Raw genomic sequence first — 23,637 nt, forward strand, 5'->3', positions numbered from 1 at the left:
GCACCACATTGTTGAACAATCATCTTTTTTTCATCCATTTCTTTTTGTTTTTTTAACACCCATTTGGAAACAAACTTGCAAAATAATAATTTTGCCTTAGTTACAATTACATTACAGTGTTTTTCCATCATTCACAAAGAATAAAGGTCAGTTCACACCAAGGATGATAACTGTAACTATAACGATCAACATATAGCTTTGAAAATCATTCTAAATATAAAAGAACAGCACAGTCCACAACAAAACTGTAAAGATATCGGCACAGAGGAAATCACTTTCAGAATATATTTTTATCCAGCTGATGAACTATAAAATCATTGACAGCCAATCAGAATCCACCCTGCTATAAAGAGCTTGAGCATTTAAAGTGGCAGGCGACAAAACTGCAGCACATTTCTAATAAACAGAGCGTTATTGTGTGTTGGTGTGGACGCTAATATAGTTATCGCAATAGTTTCTGTTCTTAGTGTGAGCATGCCTTAATTCTGAGGCTTTCTTCACCACAAATGTAATGCAAAAATGGAAGTAAACCTGCGCACGATAAAATTCACCGAACACAGCGATACTTAATTACAGGCTTCGTCCCAAACGCTCCTCCTTACCGAATGATGGAGTCCGACTGGCCTAAATTTGGTTGTAGGCACTAGCGCTAGTGAGGCCAGTGAGATGAGGATCCAAAAGTGAAGACTATGTCAATCTCTTTCTGTTAGTTTGCAAACCTCCGCTCCATCCAACCGGCAGTTCACGGCACAGGTGAGACCCCTGAGACAGGTAGAGGGGGGAAGGTACCATTAGGTAGGGAATGCTTTTAGGAAACTGTCTTCTTCCCACCTAACTCCCCGTCCTTACGCTCTATCCTCATATAGGGCTCAAACGCTGAGGATCCACACCCGTATCCCGATGGCAGTTCGTGATGGGTGCCACCCAGGAGAGGCATGGTAAAGCAAAGCGAGGGCGGTGGCACTCCCAGTCGTGGCGAGGGTGGAGTGCCACCTAAAGACAGCGACAGTCCGAATGTCCCGCCACCACCCGACCCGGGAGCTGTGGTGGTGCTACTCACCCCAGAGGAAGTGGATACGGATGGGCTCCCCAGTAGAGAGCTGTTGCCGGGGTGCGGGTGAGCCAGCAGCGGGTTGGGCGGAGGTGCAGGCGCAGGCACAGACAGAAGACGGCCCTGCTCCAGGAGACGCAGGATGTTGCACGTGGCGAGGGATTCGGAGGTGGACGACGAGCGCTTGTCAGTGTCCTTGGTCTGGTCTTTCTTCTGTTTAGTGCGGCGGTTTTGAAACCACACCTTCACCTGTAAAACGACAGCAACATTTTTAAATATATCCATTGTTTTTCAAAGCGGAAGCAAATTGACAATGCTGTACACTAGCTGTTTGAATTCAATAAGATTATTAAGATTCACCAAGACTGCATTTATTTGATCAAAAGTACAGTAAAAACAGTAATATTTTATAATATTTTTACTATTCAAAATAACTTTTTTCCATTTGAATATATTTTAACATGTAATTTATTCCTGTGATGCAAAGCTGAATTTTCAGCATCATTACTCCAGTCTTCAGTGTCACATGATCCTTTAGAAATCATTCTAATATGCTGACTTGCTGCTCAGTTATTATTGGTATTCAATTATTGATAATGGGTCTTATTATTATCAGTGTTTAAATTTTACATAATATAAAGTGCATCGGATTCGTATGAAGCCCTAAAGGGACATGGTGTTGGAAAAAAATGTTGGGAGGAAAAATAAGTCAACGCTATTGCGTTTCTCCAAGAAACTTTGCATTTGCTTCTAAAATGTTTGTGTTCCCACAAGAAACTTTGCGTTCGCTGGCAAGCAGTTTGCAAAATGTTTGCGTTCCCCCAAGAAACTTTGCGTTTGCTCACAAAATGTTCGTGTTCCCACAATAAACTTTGCGTTCACTCGCAAAAAGTTTGCATTCCCCTAGGAACTGTGTTCGCTCGCAAAACGTTCACAAAATGATTTCGTTCCTCCAAGAAACTTTGTGTTCACTCACAAAATGTTTGCATTCCTCCAAGAAACTTTGTGTTCACTCACAAAATGTTTGCATTCCTCCAAGAAACTTTGTGTTCACTCACCAAATGTGTACGTTCCACCGAGAAACTTTTTTCATTCACAAAACGTTTGCATTCCCCCAAGAAACTTTGCGTCCACTCGCAAAATGTGTGCGTTCCACCGAGAAACTTTGCGCTCGCTCACAAAATGTTTGCATTCCCTTAGAAACTGGACCGCAAAAAATTTGCATTCCACCAAGAAACTTTTTTCTTTTCTTTTTTTGGAGCTTAATGTTTTTGTGGAAACCGTGATACATTTCTTTTGAAACCTTATAAATGTCTGCACAACTGTTTTCACATTGATAATAATAATAAATGTTTCTTGAGCATTAAATCAGCATATTAGAATGATTTCTTAAGGATATTTTGTCAAATGATCACTTACAAAAATAACACAACCTCCTACATGGTTTGTGGTGTCATTCATGTCTGTAGCATGTATTATTCGAGTTATGTGACAAAGTTTTTTGGGGGTTTTTCAAAAGTTTTTCAAATTTTGGGGTTTTGTGTTTGGAAAAACGTGCAAGCACCACTAATCAGGGATTGTCTATTCAACAACACTGACATAAATGCGATGCCACAGCAAGGCTTCTCCTTATGGCCTTCTTGAAAAGTGAAGATCAATGAAGCATGTTGAAAAGTGCACTGAACTCATGTTAAACTGCTGCTGACCTCAGGTTAAAAAGTGCACGAAACTCTGCATGTCCTTGTCCTGCATGTATAATTGATACAGTGCTGCTTTAATGTAGAGTGTATTCTGAGGTCGACGATGGGTCGAGATCAAGCTCTACTCATAAACATAGAGAAAATCAGGCCTATGAAAAATGCATTTCATCCTGACCGTGTTTTTACCTGTCACCTGCTGCTTTGTCCCACCCTTGGGACCATAAAGGGGGAGATAGTTGAAAATGCCGCTATACATACGCACAAACGCATCAACACATCGCAAGCTCTCAGAAATGCACATTCACACTCATTTTCTCACTCTTAATGTTTAGAGCTCTAGAACATGGGATGATTGAGGTTCAGATCCCACTTCTACAAGCCACGGCCTTCGAGCAGAGCACTTAACACTTGTCTGCTCTATGAGACACTTTTGACGCTTTTTTCTGTATATGGATATCTCCGAGCTCAAAAAAAACAAAAGGATTTTAGCTGTGCTACAAGTGCTTTAGACTCATTGACATACAGTAGCCAGAGGAATTTTAATAACATGTCTACAGTACTTGCTTGAGACAATATGAAACAACATTTGCAGTCTGTTTTAATTAAGTGATTATAATTTGTAGTGAAACAGGATATTCAATGAGAAAAACCTAGGGTGGGACTTCATTTTATCCATTAAGAATTGACTGAACTTTAAAAAGGGTTTGAAACACTAGGAACATATTTCATTGGTGAAGAAAGAATAACATGCTCCTATGAATCTACAACCTACTAAATATGTTATTTCAAAAATATCCTGAAAAAAAAATGTATTGAGGTTTTTTCTAAAATATTAAGCAGCACATTATAAAAAGAAATGTTTTTAGAGCAGTAAATTAGCATATTAGAATGATTTGAAGGTTCATGTAAAATATAAAATTATTTTAAATTGTAATAATATTTCAAAAAAAAAAAAAAAGTTTGCTTTTCCTGTATTTTAATCAAGTAAATGTAGCCTTGGTGAGCAGAAGAGAATTCTTTCAAAAACACCAAACTTTTGAATGACAATGTGTATATACACACACACACACACACACACACATTCCAAAACAGGTTGTAACAATGTTTCCTGTCAAGCTTTAAAAGCCCAGACATTGCTGGTCAGTATTTGAAGGATATTTCAAGCATTCATTTATGTCACACTGTTTCAGTCCCTCTCATTGGTATAAACTGCATTTATTAGGACGCTATAAGAACGAATGACCCCTGGACCTGAATTGTTTACGTGTGTATGAGCGTCTTTTGTTGACCTCCATGGTTACAGCAGTTCTTGCAAACGCACTCAGGAAATTAATTTCCATTTCTATAAAACCTGTAAGTCGCTAACAGCTGAATAAAACCCGGAGCAAACTGTTTTGCAAGCAGTAATAAAGCTGAGGTCTGTAAAACTGATATCATGGACTCGGCGTGGCCATTAGTGTGAGGATAATGAGATTGTGTAGTGATCCCTTAGAGCTTACTCGAGCTTGCTGATGCTATGTGCTCCAAGAGTTCATTAATTTACACTTATTTACACGCTCACCATGTATATATTTAAAGCATTTATTCATATAATCTGTGTATGCAGTAGGGCTGCACATTATTGGAAAACACTGATAATTTCTGCGATATATACAAAATGTCAAAAGTTTGGAAGCATTACTATTTTTAACTGAAGTCTCTTATGCTCATTAAGGCTGCATTTATTTCATAATAAATACAGAAAAAACAATAATATTGTGAAATATTATTACAATTTAAAATTATGGTTTTGTATTTTAATGTACTTTAAAATATAATTAATTTCTGTGATGCAAAGCTGAATTTTCCGCATCGTTACTCAAGTCTTCAGTGTCACATGATCCTTTAGCAATCATTCTAATATGCTGATTTATGCTAACACTCAGGCCCTAATAACATGGCATAGTCTTCACTATATAAATTAAATGTAATTCATATTTGTTAATAGCTAAAAAAAGTGAATTTCTTTGTCTGTTGTTGTTTGATTAACATTCATGACACAGACAGCAGCAGGAATATTAGGCTGCTGTCATATTAAGACTGACAGGACCTAAAACACATGCAAATGATAAACGTTTACTGTATGATGGCTAAACTTTGCAATTAATCGAAGAATCACGTGTGTTTCGAACCATGGGGCCTGGTTCATACGGATTAACGATCTCTATACTTGACATCACACATGCTCTGATATGGCTATCACGGATGCGCACATCGCGATATCGATGATAAAACAATATATCGTCCAGTACTAGTATGCAGTACTTAAAGGGACAGATGTTGCTTTTTAGCCTATAGTGGGCGGAGCTTAACTTGTTTTAGGTTACAAAACTTCGACTTGACTGTGATTTTAAGCAGTGTAAAAGAAAAAATGTTGAAAATGGAGTAGAGCAGTAGAGGAGAGAAAAGACAAAAGCAAATCTCTTCAATCGTACATCTACACTATTGGAATGAAATCCTCTTTAATGAGATCGAGGGTTCACTGCTGGGGCAGAGATTACTAAACAAGGGATCTGCATGACCTGGATTTGGTCCCTCGCCTGCAGCATCTCAATCCACTCCGCTCTCGTTCTTCAGTGAACTCAGAATCAGCAGAGTGCACTGGTGCACAATGAAATCCAGTACATCAATTCATCAGATCTTTTTGCTATCCTGAAACCATATCAGTGCTCTTGTAATTTGAGCTCCTACATTCTCCACCATAACTCTGTGTACTTCCATATATGTCGTTCTTCTGTGTTTGTAGGCATGCATGATGGTGATTTCATGGACTGTAGTCAGGGTAAATGGTGTGTTTAATGTGGCACAAATGAAAATGAGGTTTTAAGTCTGTTCAAAGGGGCTCATTCATGAAACTTGCCTAAACTGTACCTTATTTCATTTTTACATAAATTGATGCATTTTGGAATTTTACATTAATTTTGCACATTCCAGCTCATGTTTCACGAATGAGGTCTCATAAATTTGTATTTTAAATCCCTGAATTTTTGTGATGGATGGATGGATGTATGGATGGATGGATGGATGGATGGATGGATGGAAATAGAACGATCGATGGAATGATGGATAGAATGGATAAATGATTTATGGATGGATGGAACAATGGCTAGAATGATGGATAGAACGATGGATGGAATGACGGATAGAATTATGGATGGAACGATGGCTAGAACGATGGATGAAATTATGTTTAGATGGATGGATGGATGGATGGATAAAACGATGGATGGAATGATAGATGGAAAATGGATGGAATGATGGATAAATTATTTATGGATGGATAGAACGATGGATGGAATGACGGATGGATTTCTTCAGTAAATTCCTCTTCCTGTGAGGTGTGTCCAGTACAATTCAAATGCACACTCATTAACTGAAAGGAAGTCGATTTTCCAACACCCTGAACAACACATTGAACATCCAAAGAAACGAAAAACAAATTCTAGCGTACAAAAAGAGTGAGATGAGCACCTGTTCGTCTGCTGATCCTTTTGACACTTTTGTTGACCCCGACCAGAAGCTAAACTGCCCGCTAGCTTCCCTCTTGATCCTACACATGTGATAACACCATGCAGCATGTAGGCATTCTGGTTATTCGGTGACCACTCTGTGACCTCTCTTCTTTTGAAAAGCTTATAGGTCATTAATCTCATGCATCTTTACCGAAGGATTTTTTCTTTAGCTGAGGCCTGAGTTAATGTCTTTAGATACTCTCTTGGCACATAGGTTATGACACAACATATGGTTTGAGGTGAACATACTTGTGCTAATATAATATCCAGATTGCACACGTTAGATGCTGTACACACATTCTGTAACATGCAGCACACCTGTAGAGTAATGTGGTAATGGAATGGAAAAATTAGTGTTATTGCATGCATATCTCAATTCTTTCTTCCTCACTTGCTGCATATTACCTGATCATCCTACCCAGTTGCACCTGTGGACCCTCTTGCCCTCATAACCTGACACTTCTTCCTAATTTTATCAAAGCACATGTTTGCGCAGGTTCAGCCAAGGGTCAACCCGGTCTTACCGATGGCTGGTAGATATGGCTCTATAATCCTCCTAACAGCAAAAGCATTTGGACTATTATTAGTTCCCTTCCCCCAGCACTACTAGCTGACGATGCCCGCATACATATGTGATCAGGCAATTAGGCTTATGTGTGTGGGCAGATACTGTTAGATTGTGCCCTCCCAATGGATTAAAAGGCATCCCTGCTGAACCACAGCACCTCTAGCGGTCGACCTTCAACAGATCTCCAATGGAGCATTTGACACACTGTGATGATGCATTCCCACCTTAATTAAATTATTTTCAATTATTTAATTTACATTTAAAACAATATTATATTAATATTTATATTAAATTAAATTGCAGTTATATTATTTTTTCATGTATATTTAAAGGGTCATGAAACCCCCCTGTTTTACCCTGGTCGTTCACGCCTCAAAGCTCAAAAAAAGTCTTAAAATGGGCGTGTAAAGCTCTGGAAAAGTGGGAGTGTAGAGGGGGGAAGAGGGGAGAGAACAACCAATGAAGCACAGACATAGAACACACTCATTATACAGAATAATGAATATTAATATATGAGCACGGAGAAAATGACGAGCAAACTCCCAAGCACAAGGGAGAAAGAATATTTAATAGGGCTAATAATAGGCTACTTTGATTATGTTTACGAGCACTGCAGTCTCAAAATCAATCTTTTGTCTATTAGAATAATCGTGTCGTAGCGTTCAGATAGGCTACACCACTGTATCAGTGTCCAGTTTGCATATATAATTCATTTGAAGAAGACTTGATGAAATATGTGTGCATAACTACACCATGCTGGTTAATGTTTGGTGCAGGAGAATGTGTGAAATAAAAACTTTAAACACGGATACTTTATTCTGTATGAGCTATGTGCCACGTGGCTAGTGTTATTAAACTCATCGCTAGCTCCGCACTGAAACAGATCATATGCGCGCTCCGCGTGTAGCTATATTATAACAATCGTATTTTTCATGTGTTCGTATTCAAACTCCAGCTCTGACCGCATCGCGAGCAAAAAACAAATCAACACTCATGTGCTGCTGTGCCTACGGCTCGCGTGTTTGAACGCAGCTTGAGCAGGCAGAGGGGAATAAGCTGCACTTTTGTGACATTTGAATTCTCCGCTATTATGCGATCTCACGCTAACATATTTTCCATTTGTGCTGGAAGATTACAGCAAAACAATCCACATGCACACAAACCTCTACTCTGGTCGCGTCTCAGGAAAACACATTGTGTTGTAGCACTGAGGAAACGAACACCAAGGATAGGCCTATGCCTCTGAATGACAAGAGACCAAGGCGAGAAAAGTGATACTTCCTCATGCATAATACAGCGCAGTGATTGGATTAAATGAGCTTTATGTCATGAATATATATGTCGAGACTTGCTCGAAACGGTCTACGTCAGCATGTTCGACCATGCCCATACTTGGGCCGAAAGTACACGATTACGTCGGATTTTGTGACGTTGCTCCGACTCAGCTTTTCAAACCGGAAGACAGAAATCGCTCTGAAAAATGCAAAAATAACTATTTTTCACTTATGAAAAACATTAATGAGTACCTTTAGTGTTTTCAATGATGCATGCCTATACATATATGTTAACATCTCAAAAAAGTGTTTTGGAGTTTCATGACCCTTTAAAACATTATACGTTGTTATAATACTATAATAATAATAAAAAAATTCAACACGGATATGAGGGGGTTTCTAATACAGCCACTGACCACCTTTGTCTATTCTGGCTTTCATAATCCATCTCTCTGTTGTTGTTGTTGTTGCAAATAAATGCAAAAAAATGCTTTAATTTTTTATTATCATAAAAAAAATATATAATTTCTTATTATAATAAAAAATGAAAGCTAGAATTTTTGATTTCTTTTCTAAACCCAATCATATGCTAGAAGTTACGGAAGCCCTGAACCGCATGGTGAAAAAAAAAAAAAAAAAACTTGGTAGGGAGGAAAAAAAAAAATCGAAAAGTTATCTGGTTATTTCAACATAATAAGTCGTTATAACGACATAATATCTCGTTATTTCAACATAATAAGTCGGTATAACGACATAATATCTCGTTATTTCAACATAATAAGTCGTTATAACGACATAATATCTCGTTATTTCAAGATATTAAGTCGTTATAACGACATATCTCGTTATTTCAACATAAGTCATTATAACAACATAATATCTCGTTATTTCAACATAATAAGTCGTTATAACGACATAATATCTCGTTATTTCAACATAATAAGTCGTTATAACGACATAATATCTCGTTATTTCAAGATATTAAGTCGTTATAACGACATAATATCTCGTTATAACGACATAATATCTCGTTATTTCAACATAATAAGTCGTTATAACAACATAATAACTCTTTATTATCTAAGTATGATAAAGGACATACCCATGATAACGTCCCCAGTGGCGCAATGCTAAAATATTGGACTGCCAGTCTAGCTTTTACTGCGATCGCCGCGGTTCGAATCCGCCTTTTGCCGAGTTCGTTCTTCTCTAGTTTCACTTCACATATCAAAAAAGGCATTTATTTTCAATAGAAATTAAAGCATTGTTATAAAAGTGCAAATAACCTGCCTAACGAGTGTTTAATAAAATTCAAAGTATTTATTGGGCAGGATTAGCAGCATGTTCGATATTACCCACTAGAGGGCAGAATAAGACAGGGAATCAATTAAAGAGCGCAATAGTTATGTTGAACTACTGTTACAATTTGGTGCTCCAAAATCCCAGAGGTTTATCATGGGAATTTGCGTTCATCCCAGGCTAACCTTTATTGAGGTTAAATTTATTAGACCATAAATTTATTAGACATCCTATTTATACTAAATGACAATAGCAGCATTTTCACGATATGCTATTTATACTAGGTGAAAATAGCGATATATTCTATTGACACCATGTAAAAGTAGACTATCAGTTCTTTGCAAGAAGTGTAAATAGTATTTAGATGCTGTAGGCTGGTATTGGCAGATACTATTTGTACCTCAGTATTTTTGTACAGGATGCAATAATATCATATAGAGTGATTATATTTATTAAAATTATTAAATGGATGCTGCATTATTGAGAGAATAAAACCCCTCCACTTTCCACCAACCCTACTCAATGAACACTTTTAATATTATTAAACACTTGTTCACATTTTATTTCCACTTTTTGAACATTATTTTCATTTTATTGAAAATGTATATGATGAGAAAATAGGAGTGAGCTCTTTTATTGGGTGAGCTCTGCAAAATGCTGATTCGACCCTGCGATCCCTGTAAAAGCCAAAATCTGAAACTCTTCATGCTATTGTTACGCCACTGAATACATCGAATTACAACTGTCCCTTTTTAAACTTCAGTGGCCCAACCAGACATTGGAGCTATACTGTAAAGAGTGTTTGTCAACAAGGGACGCTATTTGCACTTACTGTAGACACTCCGTGTCCTATTATTTCAATATATTAGCACCTATTTTGATTTTTATATCTTTAGAAAATATTACAAAGCAGTTTGTTTGCAAACCCAGAATAATAAAAAAAAAAAACCCGCTTAAAAACGTTTTTGGCCACTGGACTAGTGCATCTCTATGTTTTATTATAGTTCAAATCAGATTGGACAACAGGCTGTAAGTTTGACACCCCTGACATTTGCACTGTAAATTGTTTTATTTACTATGGTCTAATAAATTTAACCTCAATGAAGGTTAGCCTGGGATGAACGCAAATTCCCATGATAAACCTCTGGGATTTTGGAGCACCAAATTGTAACAGTAGTTCAACATAACTACAGGGAGTGCAGAATTATTAGGCAAGTTGATTTTCTGATCATATTTTTTTCCCAAGCACATTTTACCAATTCCAATCCACATCAATCTTAATAACTACTATTAATATTGTTTTTAATCATTTATAAGTGATATATAATTGTTCATGAAGGCTGGAAATGAAAAATGCCTTATATTCAGGTGTGCAGAATTATAAGGCAAGTTTTCTTTTACAGGCAAAATGAGCCAAAAAAGAGATTTAACTCAGACTGAAAAGTCAAAAATTATTAAATACTCATGAGAAGGACGCAATACTAATGCAATACTAGAAATTGCAAAGTTAAAGCATGACCAAGGGACAGCAAAATGCTCATTGGGTCAGCGGGGTCAGACAAAAACAGGTGGAAAAGAAAAGACACATGTTAACTGCAAAATAATTAAGAATTAAGGTGAAGACTTAAGTGTGAAACCATCAGGAACCCTTTAGTCTCCAGCGCCACCATTTTCCAGAGCTGCAACCTACCTGGAGTCTCCTGAAGTGCAAGGTGTTAGGATCTCAGAGACTTAGGTTAGCTAAAGAATCCTAAAAAATGACCTGCACTTGATAAGAATCACAAGCTGAAGTGTTATAAAATACATGAAGACTGGGTTTTAATAGGGCTTATAGACAGACAGCTTGAGAATGACTCCTGATGGACCAGCACCACATCCTCTTGTACCACTGTTTGAAGAATTTATCCAGAATCTGGCAGTAAGGTGTTTGAGTTCACTTTTAGTCCATCTCTTATCCTGAAATGTCTGTCTTGCAGAGATGGACTAAAAATGATCTTCCAAAACTTACTGCCAGATTCTGGAAGATAAATTCTTCAAACAGTGGTACAAGAGGATGTGGTGCTGGTCCTTCAGGAGTCACTCTCAAGCTGTCGGTTTATAAGGCCTTTGATTGCAAAGTAAGCAGACATCACTTCCTGTTTAAAATGGCTGCCTACAGGAAAATCCTAAAATGGGTGCAATTCATTCCCCTTAAAGTGGAAGCACAGAAATATAGTAACATATAATAAAGACATTGAGTTACAACATTAGTAACCCTATGGCTTCTACACTAAGGCTGAAGTCCTGACTACTTTCTGGTTACTTTCAGCTTACAGAACCAACCATGTTCAGCTATGAAACTTACCTACCAACACTGTCCACTAACTCTGTGTCCTTTAAGCTTTCAGATTGTCTAAACTGGTGTCTTTCTTTCTTTGTTTGCCTCTTCTAGACCTCATCTCTTCTCTTTACGCCAGACGTTACGTTACTTTACATGCTGTCTGTCTGTAGAAGAGAACAATGCACAACGAAAGCATTCATTAAGGTTACCAACTCAGCAGAGACGTATACCAAGACATGATTGTCAGTGAGTAAAAAGCAACTCCACTATCTATCCATCCATCCATCCATCCATCCATCCATCTATCTATCTGGATGAACTGAAAGCAACAATAGAATGGTTACAACATGTTAAGCAGTAAATAAAGATCATGGCAGAGCCAGAAATTGTTTCATTTAAGTGCATCATATATAGACAATGAAATTGCATTCAGTTCATTAATGTTTATCTATACGTACTTAGATATTTGTTAATAATATCAAACACAAATGCATCAGATGGATCCTCTGAATTGGATACACAGTCAAGGTAAATACAAAACAGAAAATAAACCAAGTTGTCAGATTATGCTGATTGGCATTGGCTTTTCTTCACCAAACAATGCATTCCCATCTTAAATTCCATTCAGAGTGAACCTTTTCAGTTGTGGCAAGAGTCCTTCTGTTCTGTCCTTGACTGAGATATTTTATTTAAAATGATAAAAAGAAGAACAATTGCACAGCTCTGGCTTGGATAAAAACAAAACCAGTGAGAAAAACACAGACTATGGACAGTGTTGAAGTCAGCAACATCTTCAACCCACTTTATATAGCCTAACGTATGCTAAGTGAAAGAGGTTGATGTTACTTCACCCAAAACATTAATGGAAACCCTAATTTCAAGGTAAAGAGAAACACAACAGGCTCAAAAGAGTGCTCAACTCTACCATTTTTGTCATTTTTTCCCCCTTCTGTTATTCTTAAATATCATCAGCACAAGAATTTAAGTGCATGTATGAGAACGTGAGAGTACGTCTGCGTACCGGCAACATGCCAAATGTGTTCTGTCCTTGATTGAGATATTTTATTTACAAAAGACAGAGAAAAGAAAAATGGTAAGTCTCTGGCTTGATTAACACAAAACCAGTGAGAAAGACAGTGTTGAAATCAATGACATCCTCACCCCACTTTATTTACGTCTGAGTCAAACAGGATGTTTCTCAACCCAAAATATTACTGTTAACCCCTAATTTTAAGGTAAAGAGAAACAGGCTCAGAAGTGTAAAAGTTCAGCTCTAACAAAAGGGGTAAAAAAAAAGATAAAAATGGTATTCTTATATCATTAGCACAATTCTTTGTGTGTGTTTGAGAGTATGTCATGCATTGTGCTTTGCGGCAACATGCAGCTGGTTGTATTGATAAAAAGATTGAGCACACAATCTCACTCAAGGCTTTTATAACTGCCTATTTAATTCTATTAAAGCTGCTGTGAGGACCTGCGAATTCAGGCGCAATCAGATTTAATGTTTGCCAGCTTTGTTTGTAAATCAACCTCACCCCAAAGAATGTCCTGCCCGTGTTTATTCTATCAAACATGTTTGCATGCTGCTGCGTGAATGCTTTACAAGCTAATAAATCATAATCTGACTGTGTCGCCTTTTATCAAAATGTCCAGGTTGAAGTCAAGCCCTGCGTCATGCTTATGTATGTTAAGGCCGCACTGGTGAAAAATACTCATTGTGCTCATCTCTGACCCTGAAGAGAGAAATGCTGAGGTGAACTGTCACTCACTCAGCTAATAAAAAGCTCTCACTTTAATAAACACAAAGAAACAGTGCTGCGCAAAACCTGTTTATTTCCTTGAGCTTTAAACGAGCAGGTCGGGATGATGCGGCTCAAACTGTAGTTGTTCTTTAATTTATTTTTTCTATGAGCCTCTATTTTATCGCCTCTCATTCAATGATGCCAAGCCATTAAGCACAATTGAAATAAGGTTAACAGTTTAACTAAAGCCCTGAATAAAGGCTCACGAGTGAAGATTCAGTCTTGTATACAAATTAACAGCAGCATCTCGGATAATGAATATCTAGCAGACACGGGATCTGCTCCATGATCACTGAGTCTATGGTGTCTGGATACCCCATACAGTCACGTGCGGTTCAGGTGTCCTGCTGTGTTATGCTGGAGCGGGGAGCCACCTGCTGGGGACTGGGTTTGGGCAAAAACCCATATTTTGATGGGATTTCCTATGAGTTTTAATACTTTACATTTCCCCCATGTGTAAAATACTAAACCAATCCTCTGAGAAGCTGCAGATGAAAAGTTATGAAAGCTGCATTTGAAGCTTCATCTTCATCCTTGACAGTGTTACACACTCATCAGCTCTATGAATTTGTAATGCAAAATAAAAAGTTGAATAAACTCCTTGAATAAAGTCCATTATTGATGCCCATAAGAGTGGTTTCCTATTACAAAAAATTACAATGGTATCATGATGGTGTCATATGGTAATACTATGGTACAGGGGTGCGTTTCCCGAACAACGATGTAACTCGCTGCTGAACTACCATAGTACGATGCATCGTTAAACAAATCAACTAGCTAGCGACTGTTTCCCGAAACCGTATTGTCGCAAACCTGTCGTTCAACCACGTTGGTGAATGACTTCATGCAGGTGGTGGAGTAAAAACTTCTTTAAATTAATCCGTTTGCGATCGAATTAATGCTAGAATTTCTGCTATAAATTACGGACATGGCATTAGAGGACTAATTCTCATTTTCCTCAGTTATTTTGCTTTATTTCCAGATTTAATTTAATTCCAGATCAAATGCTTGTTCTGACGTACTAGAGCACGTACGCACACTCTTCAAAAACGGTGCTTTAGATCTCTTGACAAACTAAAATATATAGCCTAAATGACATTTATATATTTTATTCGAAATAAAAGATATACATTGTATTTAATGTCAGCTTGCTTATTTTGCTCAAGATAACGATTTATTAAGTCCACATGTCATAAAAACAGGAAACTATGCTTCTAACCACAGCTCAAGAGCTGTTGTTCCAACCACACAAGTTTACGATGCAGTTTGCGAATGTTCGTTTGAACTTTGGTTTCGGGAAACACCAAATCGTTGAACTATGTAAGTAACGACGGAACTTGCAATGTTAGTTGGCTAACGATCCTTTTGGGAAACGCACCCCTGAATGATTATCTATCTATCTATCTATCTATCTATCTATCTATCTATCTATCTATCTATACACTGACATTACCCTGAGGAAAATCTATCATACTTTGCCTATATTTTGCATTAATGTTATATATTCCTTGACAAAGTAAAGGGAAAAAAGGCTCAATCTCATGCATTATAGTTAAATTCGATCTAGTTTGAATACAATATGAACCTCTATCCACAAGCCTGACCGGTTTCTGTTCTTATTAAATCACAATAATAGAACATAATTAATTCTAAGTTGAATATTGGCTGGACATGAGCATTAATGGAATGGTTAAACAGCAGTTGGTGTAAGAAACCAGGACTTCTCGAAACCTTAATATACCGTCAATTTTCACAAACGAGTCATTGAGTCCGTTTAGAATCACGTGGATTGGGTACAATAAAATAACAATAAAATAAAGTTTTCGTTTATTTTCTATAGATGGCCGTTTCCATTTTATTTTAATCACGTGTTTGTTTGTTTGTTTGTTTGTTTGTTTCCAGGAGAGATTCACAAACTCAGTGAAAATGTGTAAAGTTTATCACGATGTGTACCATTGCAAATGTCTCCTCAACTGAGGCGCAACAAGTCGCGTGTGAGCGCCTGACAGGAGATGTTTCTTTCTTTCTTCCTGCTCGTTATCTCGTTAAATGCCTGTCTTTACAACCATCAATTGTACAAAACGCGACTATATTTCTGTGCATCATTGTAAATCTTTAGTATATTATAGTGTTGGATTAAAAATAGATGATGTATAATATTGTATTATTTAATAATATTGCGATGTCTTTCAATATCACTGTTATTGCACCAGTAGGAACACAACACTTACAGATGTCACTGTGATGCCAAAGCATATGAAAATGAATGCGCATTAATTATAAAATGATTTAGCGTCTATATAGACTCATAATTATCCAAAGGCTAAAAACGTTGCATGTGCACCACTATTTAAGGTAAAGTTTGTTATTTTGCTTCAGAAAATATTAGAAATTATAAAAAAGAGAAAAATATTTACATAGATAAATATTTCAGGGGAATAAACTAAAATGCAGATATATTTTCCAATCGCATTTTGCGCCGAAATGGAAGCTGATGCACTAAGGGGATTTGTATGAGCATGAATGAATATGAATTAGTATTAGCACTCACAATCTGTGTTATATATGTAAATTTCAAAAGCATTTTCATGCAAATGAAAATGGAAGAGCTTTTTTTGTATTGAGCGAATTGAGTGTCTCCAAAGTTATAATTTTACCACTTTGGTTGACCATTGCTTGAGTTTTACTGCATACACGCATCTGTTCAAGACTGAAATCATTTCAGAGAAACGATTTATTTATCTTTTGAAATTCAGTTAAAAATTAATTAAAGCAGAATATGCTAATTATTTTCTTCAGAGTTAATGAACTCTATACGCTGTGCCTGGTGGGTTTTGCCTCGTTATTCATAATTTCAATAGTTCGCGCTGCTTTGACAGAACTTTTGACATTGTTTTTACACTGACCGCGTGTTCTTCAGTCCAAGACGGAAATTCAGGCATTCAGCAAATTTCTTTTAAATAGTTGTGATTGCAATGAAAAACATATGTATATTAATATTAGATATTAAAAGAATTCTATAGAAATGTTATACAATAAATATACCGGAGTAATTTGCGCCAGTAATACCTATAGGCTACACCTTTCAAAGCTGACTGTAGAAGTTTTTGATTTAATTCATTGCCGTCGGGTTTCCTTTGACGCTTATCATATTCATAAACTTTCATGGATCTTCAAAAGATTAATGCTAAGAGAAGAACTGGTTTTATTATGCTTTTCACCATTTTAATGATCTAGTTAATTTTTGAATGGTCCTGCAGTTTGAAAAATATGTTTTTTAAGTAATAATAGTCCATGTGTATGAACTCATTAAAACTGTATGCATAATAATTAAAATGTATCGTTCTAGATAATGTCACAGCAGGTTCCAAAAATGTTTCATATCAATTGCCCATGTCTATACTCGTCCAGAAGTTACAGCCTCTATATTTATTATAACCATAATGCTGATGTTGTCTATGGATTTTTCCCACAAACTCTGTGTTTGTATGAAAAAATATATCATCGTGTTCACTTTCTGATATTTCCAGCTGTAACAATGATCTCAGCCATGCGCCCCTAGTGTTACATTTCTGACCTGCCGCCAAACAACATTTACAGCCTACTAAAATATTTTTATATTTAATTGAACACTATACAACTACGCAGATCCATAAGGAATATGTTTTTTATTAATTCGTTTCAATTAATTGATTTCTAGTTGGGCAACAATTTGCCAGTGTTTTGTTTGGCTCAGATTAAAACATTATAGCAAAGTATAACAGGCGGGTAGGCAAGGTTTTAAATGGCTCCATTAATTGTTTCAAAACGCTTGTCGAAATTGTATAATATTAATCGTTTTAATAAACCTTGCAGGTGCCAGCAATGCGGTGAAACCATTGTTTTAAATTAAATCATTGCCAGTTTATTTACATTACATTGAATCATCCTTTTCAGATGCAACTTCATGGCGATCTAAGGCCCATGTTCTGTGCGGGTAATATATTGAAATTGCTTTGAAATTACTACATCATTGTCTACTATTTATTAAAAAAAAAAAAATACAAAAAAAATACAGCATTAAACCGAAATTGCTTGTGTTTTGAAAATTGAGCCATCATGAATGTCCATATAATAGCCTACCTGTGCGTCTACACGTTTTTGTGATTTATTGAGGTGATTTATACAGGATATTCTCTGTGTAATAGTCTATTTTGACACATGCCTGATATAGTTATATTACATGGCCAATAGGTGGATCCGCGAGTGACTTAGTCATGTAATCATATGAATTTTATCCGAGTAAAGTTATTATTCGATTTTTTGATCACTTGGATAACACAATTTGACTAAAGTCGAACTCTGAAATAAATACAACTTTAAAAATTCTGAAAACTTAAACGAAATATATAATAGTTCAATCTGATGCAGTTCGTAATGCATGAATGATGACTGGACAACTGGGGCCCCATTTTTTTTTTTTTTTTTTTCTTTTTTTTCACGTCTGGACAAAGAAATGCTCCGCCCACTAACGCCCACTGTGCGAATACTAATTATGAGTATTGTGCTCATAACAATGGAGGCTGACAAGCAGCATTTGCAGACAGAAGATTGTTAACTCTCGCGCACGATTTGACGTCTATATACTCGTTAGATTTTTTTGCCATTTACTACACCATCTGTAATCTGCAATTGATTTGATAATATATATACATATATGATCGTGTTTTTCATATCCCAACTTGTTATCTTGAATGTTTAACACACACACACACATATATATATATATATATATATATATATATATATATATATATATATATATATATATATATATATATATATATAAATTTAATATTGCATTTTCTTTGTGTTCGTTGTATTTTGACATTGTCATTGAGGATATTAATGCATTGTCACGTAAACTTTTTTATATTTTAAGACAGTAAATATGGGTTGTGTTACTCGCACTGTAAAAGTCAAGAACAATATGCATATTATGAGCCATTTTTAAATCTCCAAAAGAAATGTTGAGATATTTCGCGGACTCTAAAAAAAAAAAAAAGAAGCGTAGAGCTGATGTAAATACTTTTTTTTTTTTCAACAGACTGATGCATTAATACAATCCCCTATATATCCCATAACCGCTTTATATCGATAAAACAATTATGATATGACGTCATTAAAACATGAAGAGGAATTCTGCAGAATTTACAGAGACAATTAAATTGAATATTGTCAATATTAATCAATACAATTTCGCCAACAAAATGTACATAGCCTAATAACAATAATCATAATTAACCATGCAACAAAATATAGCTTATAACAATAATTATAATCAACCATGCAACAAAATATTTTACATAAATACATATTTATGTATTGCATTAAAAAGCAGCATCTTATACAAGCGAAGCGCACTAGCGTGTCTATGAAGCTTTAATCCGTTTCGTACCTGAGTTTCTGACAGATTGAGCTGTCTGGCGAGCTCTGTGCGCTCGCGCCCGACCACGTACTGACAACGCTGGAACTCGAGCTCAAGCCGGTAGAGCTGCTCCGCCGTGAAGGAGGTCCGCGTGCGCTTCGGCCGGTCTAGGTCCAGGCCTTTCGGCAGTACAATCTCCCGAATAGTGCCCTTGGCGTCTGTTAAGCACACACACATGGAATTATTTACTTTTTTGTGTTGAAATAGACCAGTTTCTCTTAGATTAATAGGAGTGGGAAAATCCCATGAGTGACATGAGAGCGTGTGCATGACTTTAGATCTTTTTTTTTTTCTGCTTCTTTTATTTTTGCATGACAGGACATATTAAACAAAATTAACTTAGTTCAATATAAAGGTTTGTATTGCTTGTGATTTCTAAAGACATTTAATTATGGTAAGTGCCAGGTTAGAAAAAGTAGTTTAGCGGCCAAATTGTTGAGTACTGTTTGTTTTTTGGTGGACAGAGTACTTTAATCGAGATTTAATTTTGTTTTACCAACATGCAATTTCTAGAACACAACTCATAAGTTTCTAAAGGAGTTGCCAAAGAGAAGTCTTGATGCTTTTGCCCTGACTGATGAGTTAGATTTAAATGGCATCTTATTTGTGGATATTTGTGTTGGTCTGATGTTGGATTAAATAATGAAAATGTATTTAATAAATGTATAATAAATAACATTACATTTATGTTCGTATTCATCCAGGCAGACCAAAGCAGCTTAACAAGAAAGCACATATTAGTTGGCAATCGCTTTAAGATTATTTTTTATCAACATGAAACATAATTATCAACACAATAATACAACATTTTATTGATATCACGACTGACATGCATCATCAGAAATCATGATGTCAGATTAAGGCAAATGTCTGTACTAAATATGGCAATATGTTCACATACTCCATTCACATGCAACACCATGCAATTATGCCATTTTGAAGCCATAACCAAGTTAAAATGCAACATCTTTATTTATCATCATATCATTAATTAACATATCACTTTGAATTAAATAATTAAAATTAAATATCCAAGTTGAGTATTTGTGCATGAGATACGCAGACTGTGCAACAGTATCGATTAAATCGAGGAAGATTATTATCCTCAGGTAAAGTAATTAAATTGTATATACAGAAGTTTTCCCAGCAACCCCGTTCTTATTCCATATATAAAATAATAAACCACATCATTTGAGATTTGAGAAATATTAAACACACACACACACATATTATATATATATATATATATATATATATATATATATATATATATATATATGATTTTAAACTGGCTCATCATTGATTTGAAGAAATTGATTGTACCAACTGTACCAATGACTTCTTTTGGCAGCATTAGACCTTAGAAAACACCGAAAGTAAAACAGCACCAAGACTTTCACCTCAGACTGCGGGGGGAATCATACAATGAAAGGAGTCCAATCTGTCGGGTTGAGAGTACAAGAAGATACTTAAATCCTAGCTTTGCTAACTTTTTCAGAACTTTAAAAATGGTAATTGTTAAATTATATTGGTGTGATTTGATATTATTAAAATGGATTTAATTTACTCTATTTTCTAAAAATTATGTGGAGAAGTATTCATATTTAGCATGACGTTCATAGCTCCGCCTATCTGGATGTCTGCCTGGCAACCAAGCTCAATATATAGGATCACACTTGGATGAACTGTAATATCACAATAAGTAATGGTATTTGTTTATATAGAGCAGTGAAATGATAATGGCGAAACCTTCTGTAATTGCTTTTCCTCACTGTTTAAAATCAGCGCGAGCATCGGCCCATGATGACACAGACTTGCTGACCTTTCAGTGACCCTGGTTCTCACGAGGACTCCGGCATATTCAATCGCGAGCTTTAAAAACAAATAGTGACACCGGGGATTGGCCACTGCGCCACTATTGCAGGACTCCGTGCTCTGACAGTTTGTGGGTGCATTAAATTTCATAAACCATAGTGGAATGCTATGTCCATCTGAATGAAAAGTCTTGGTATTTTAAGAGCATTTAATTATTTAATTTCCCTGATGTATATATTATACAATTAATTTGATTGTATAATATATACATCAGGGAAATTAAATAATTAAATGACAAATATATGTAAACTGAAAACATACATGCACTAAATAATATCAAAAGCATTGATATTAACAATAATTCGGCCCTATAATAATAAAAAATAATAGTCGTTATATGGTGCAAACACATCAGATGATGGTCAAATATTTAGTGCATTGACATCTTTGTATTATTTAAGCAATATTAGTGGCGTTTTTATTTTCCAATTTTGGCTACATCACACGCTGTTCGTCTTTCTTGTTTTTAAAACTAAAATAGGAAGACGAAACAAAATGCATAGTAAAGATAAATTGTAAAATAATTTCTGGTAAAGTGATATTGGCCTATATTAACAATCACGAGGTGTAAACCATTAAACATTCCCTAAATTATGACTTTTTTTTTTGCATGGACCTCTTTCTTAGTTTTTTCTCTAACGTTTATTCCGGTTTCTCAATTTTACTGTGTTTAAGACTTTACCTGTGTAAATAAAATGTGCTTTCCAAATAAATATAGGCTATAGTATGGATTGTGTTTAAAAAAAAAAAAAAAAAAACGAACCTACAATTAAAAAATGGGCCACATATTTAGATATTTTGTGTGAATTTAAAGAACCGCTTTCGAAGAGGCGTAATGTTTGCATTTATGTTTTTGCTTAATGTTGTTTTGGCTTCTATTTGTTTTTTTTTAGCTCTCATCGACATTTATGTATACACACAAACTGAGCTCAAAACTCATGTTTGAAAGCTAGTTTACCAGTTCGTATGACATTAAATACATAATCTCTTTCATAATTTCAAGCAATATAGACAGACCTCTCGAAAACATTTATATTTGTATGTATTTTATAGGCCTATTTATATCTATGTAATATTTTTAAACAAACTCACTGCATAAAACGGTTTTAAATATTAGTTCAAATTTAGATATTGATAGGCTGTTATTTTAAAATTATATTTAATGGGCATCCTTTTAATATTTTGCTGTGGCCTATTGGCAGTTTATACCCTCAATTTTGTGCAATAATGTTTGTATTAATGTGTGTCATTAATTGTAAATTGTAAACTAATCTCAGATATTTTGGTTACATTTAATACTAATAATCAAGATAACTACGAGAACGAAATAAAATAACAGAGAAACTGTTTTGTTTAAACTCAAACGGATTTTGTCTGAGGCAATTATTGGACATTATTAATTAAAATACATCATTTTAAACTGCGTAATACCTATTTTAAACCAAACAGGAAATGATTCACTGTTATTGAGAGTGAATCTTTTAATCCCACAGATTTACTGTAAATATTCGCTCCCTCACCTCTGACCAGAATCCTTCGACAGTAGTCCGGATCGACTCCTAAAAGTTTATCGTGTCCATCCTCGCTAGATGAAGTCGGTGTGGATGCCGATGTCCCCGGTGTGTCGGTAGAACTTTGCACAGGTGACCGGTTCCCCACTTCCGTCCGGCTTTTGGAGTCTCTGCTGCGGTCACGGCACAACGAATTGGATCCACAGTGGTTTCGGTCCTCGGCGATTACATCGCCCATACTCGTGGCTTGATCAAACATCTAATAATTTAACTGTTTTATGTGTCCACTTAGTTTTAGTGGGCTATTTTCAGGTTAAATAAATAGTGTGCGTAAGTTCTTTCCTGACAGAAATGGGGAGATTATTCCCAAAACAACATCAAATTAGAATCCAGCCACAGACTCCAGCGACGGAACTGAATTTCTGCCCAAATAATTTAGCATGTTCCGGCGTCGGGCGTCCATGAAGGAGGAGATGTATAAAGAAGGGAAGGAAGGTTGAGGTGGAGGGGGCCCTGTGGGCAAGTGGAAGGACCCTCCTCAGCTATAGGATCGTGCTCAACCCAAAATGCATTCTGCATATATGCGCTGGTTTCAAGGTCTATGACCGAGGCACTGGGAGGCGCTTCACTGCTTAACCACGTATAAGTAATTCCACACAACAAACATGGATACGAGCAGCGCAAACTTTCCCTTTCCCCCCGTACATGACTTATATAGTCAATTTACTCGTTGACTGCACTTGGTGTTTTTTTTTTTTTTTTCTCCTCCGTATTTGCTCTGGGCTGTACAAGCTCTGGAGAAAGAGCCATCGGATTTCAGGATTTCTTCGGGAGGAGGGAGGCGGTGGACCAAGTCAGGGATATCATATAATAAATGACAAAATGCATACATAAATGAACGGGCCTAATATCGGTATGATAAGAATATTCTTAACACAATCTGTTGGCTTCAGTCTTTACGTAAACATGTAATTCCAGAGTAGAGTAGTAGGCTATTTTTTTTTTTTTACGTTGGCTGACAGCAGCGACGTCACTTCCGGACTGTAATCCATCAATTGATTGGTAAACAGAGGAGAGTAAGAGCACGAGGTGGTTTAAACGCAAGTTAGCGTTCAGCAAAATGTGAATGAAACTATCCCTGTTGTCTTTAGACTTTGTTATACTCGGTAAGTAGTAAACGTGACAGTTAGATCTCACATTTAATTCACAGTTTTTTTTT

At 36.1% G+C, this 23,637-nt stretch overlaps 1 protein-coding gene across 2 annotated transcripts; it reads right to left on the reverse strand.

Annotated features, from left to right (window-relative positions):
• Positions 1-22: 22 nt before the first annotated feature.
• On the reverse strand, positions 23-23,637 carry vax2 (ventral anterior homeobox 2). Of its 2 annotated transcripts, XM_048184649.1 has the most exons (3): positions 22,428-23,637; positions 19,003-19,190; positions 23-1,300 (listed from the first exon to the last, which is right to left on the reverse strand). In XM_048184649.1, the coding sequence occupies exons 1-3, from the start codon at positions 22,675-22,677 to the stop codon at positions 809-811; spliced, it is 930 nt and encodes a 309-aa protein (XP_048040606.1). In that variant the 5' UTR covers positions 22,678-23,637; the 3' UTR covers positions 23-808. The 2 variants fall into 2 exon arrangements, 1 of the variants encoding a protein (XP_048040606.1); XR_007184146.1 differs by lacking the exons at positions 19,003-19,190; positions 22,428-23,637 and adding an exon at positions 8,034-8,151 and having other exon boundaries at positions 1,165-1,300.

The sequence above is a fragment of the Megalobrama amblycephala genome, linkage group LG3, assembly GCF_018812025.1.
Source record: "Megalobrama amblycephala isolate DHTTF-2021 linkage group LG3, ASM1881202v1, whole genome shotgun sequence".
Taxonomy (NCBI): Eukaryota; Metazoa; Chordata; class Actinopteri; order Cypriniformes; family Xenocyprididae; genus Megalobrama; species Megalobrama amblycephala.

What these genes read in the sequence shown, in the direction of transcription:
- vax2 (XM_048184649.1), bottom strand. Translation starts at nt 22,677, where the DNA reads ATGTTTGATCAAGCCACGAGTATGGGCGATGTAATCGCCGAGGACCGA. An exon ending in TCGAAGGATTCTGGTCAGAG is followed by an intron (nt 19,191 to 22,427) that starts GTGAGGGAGCGA and finishes TGTGCTTAACAG; the next exon opens with ACGCCAAGGGCACTATTCGG. An exon ending in TCAATCTGTCAGAAACTCAG is followed by an intron (nt 1,301 to 19,002) that starts GTACGAAACGGA and finishes GTCGTTTTACAG; the next exon opens with GTGAAGGTGTGGTTTCAAAA.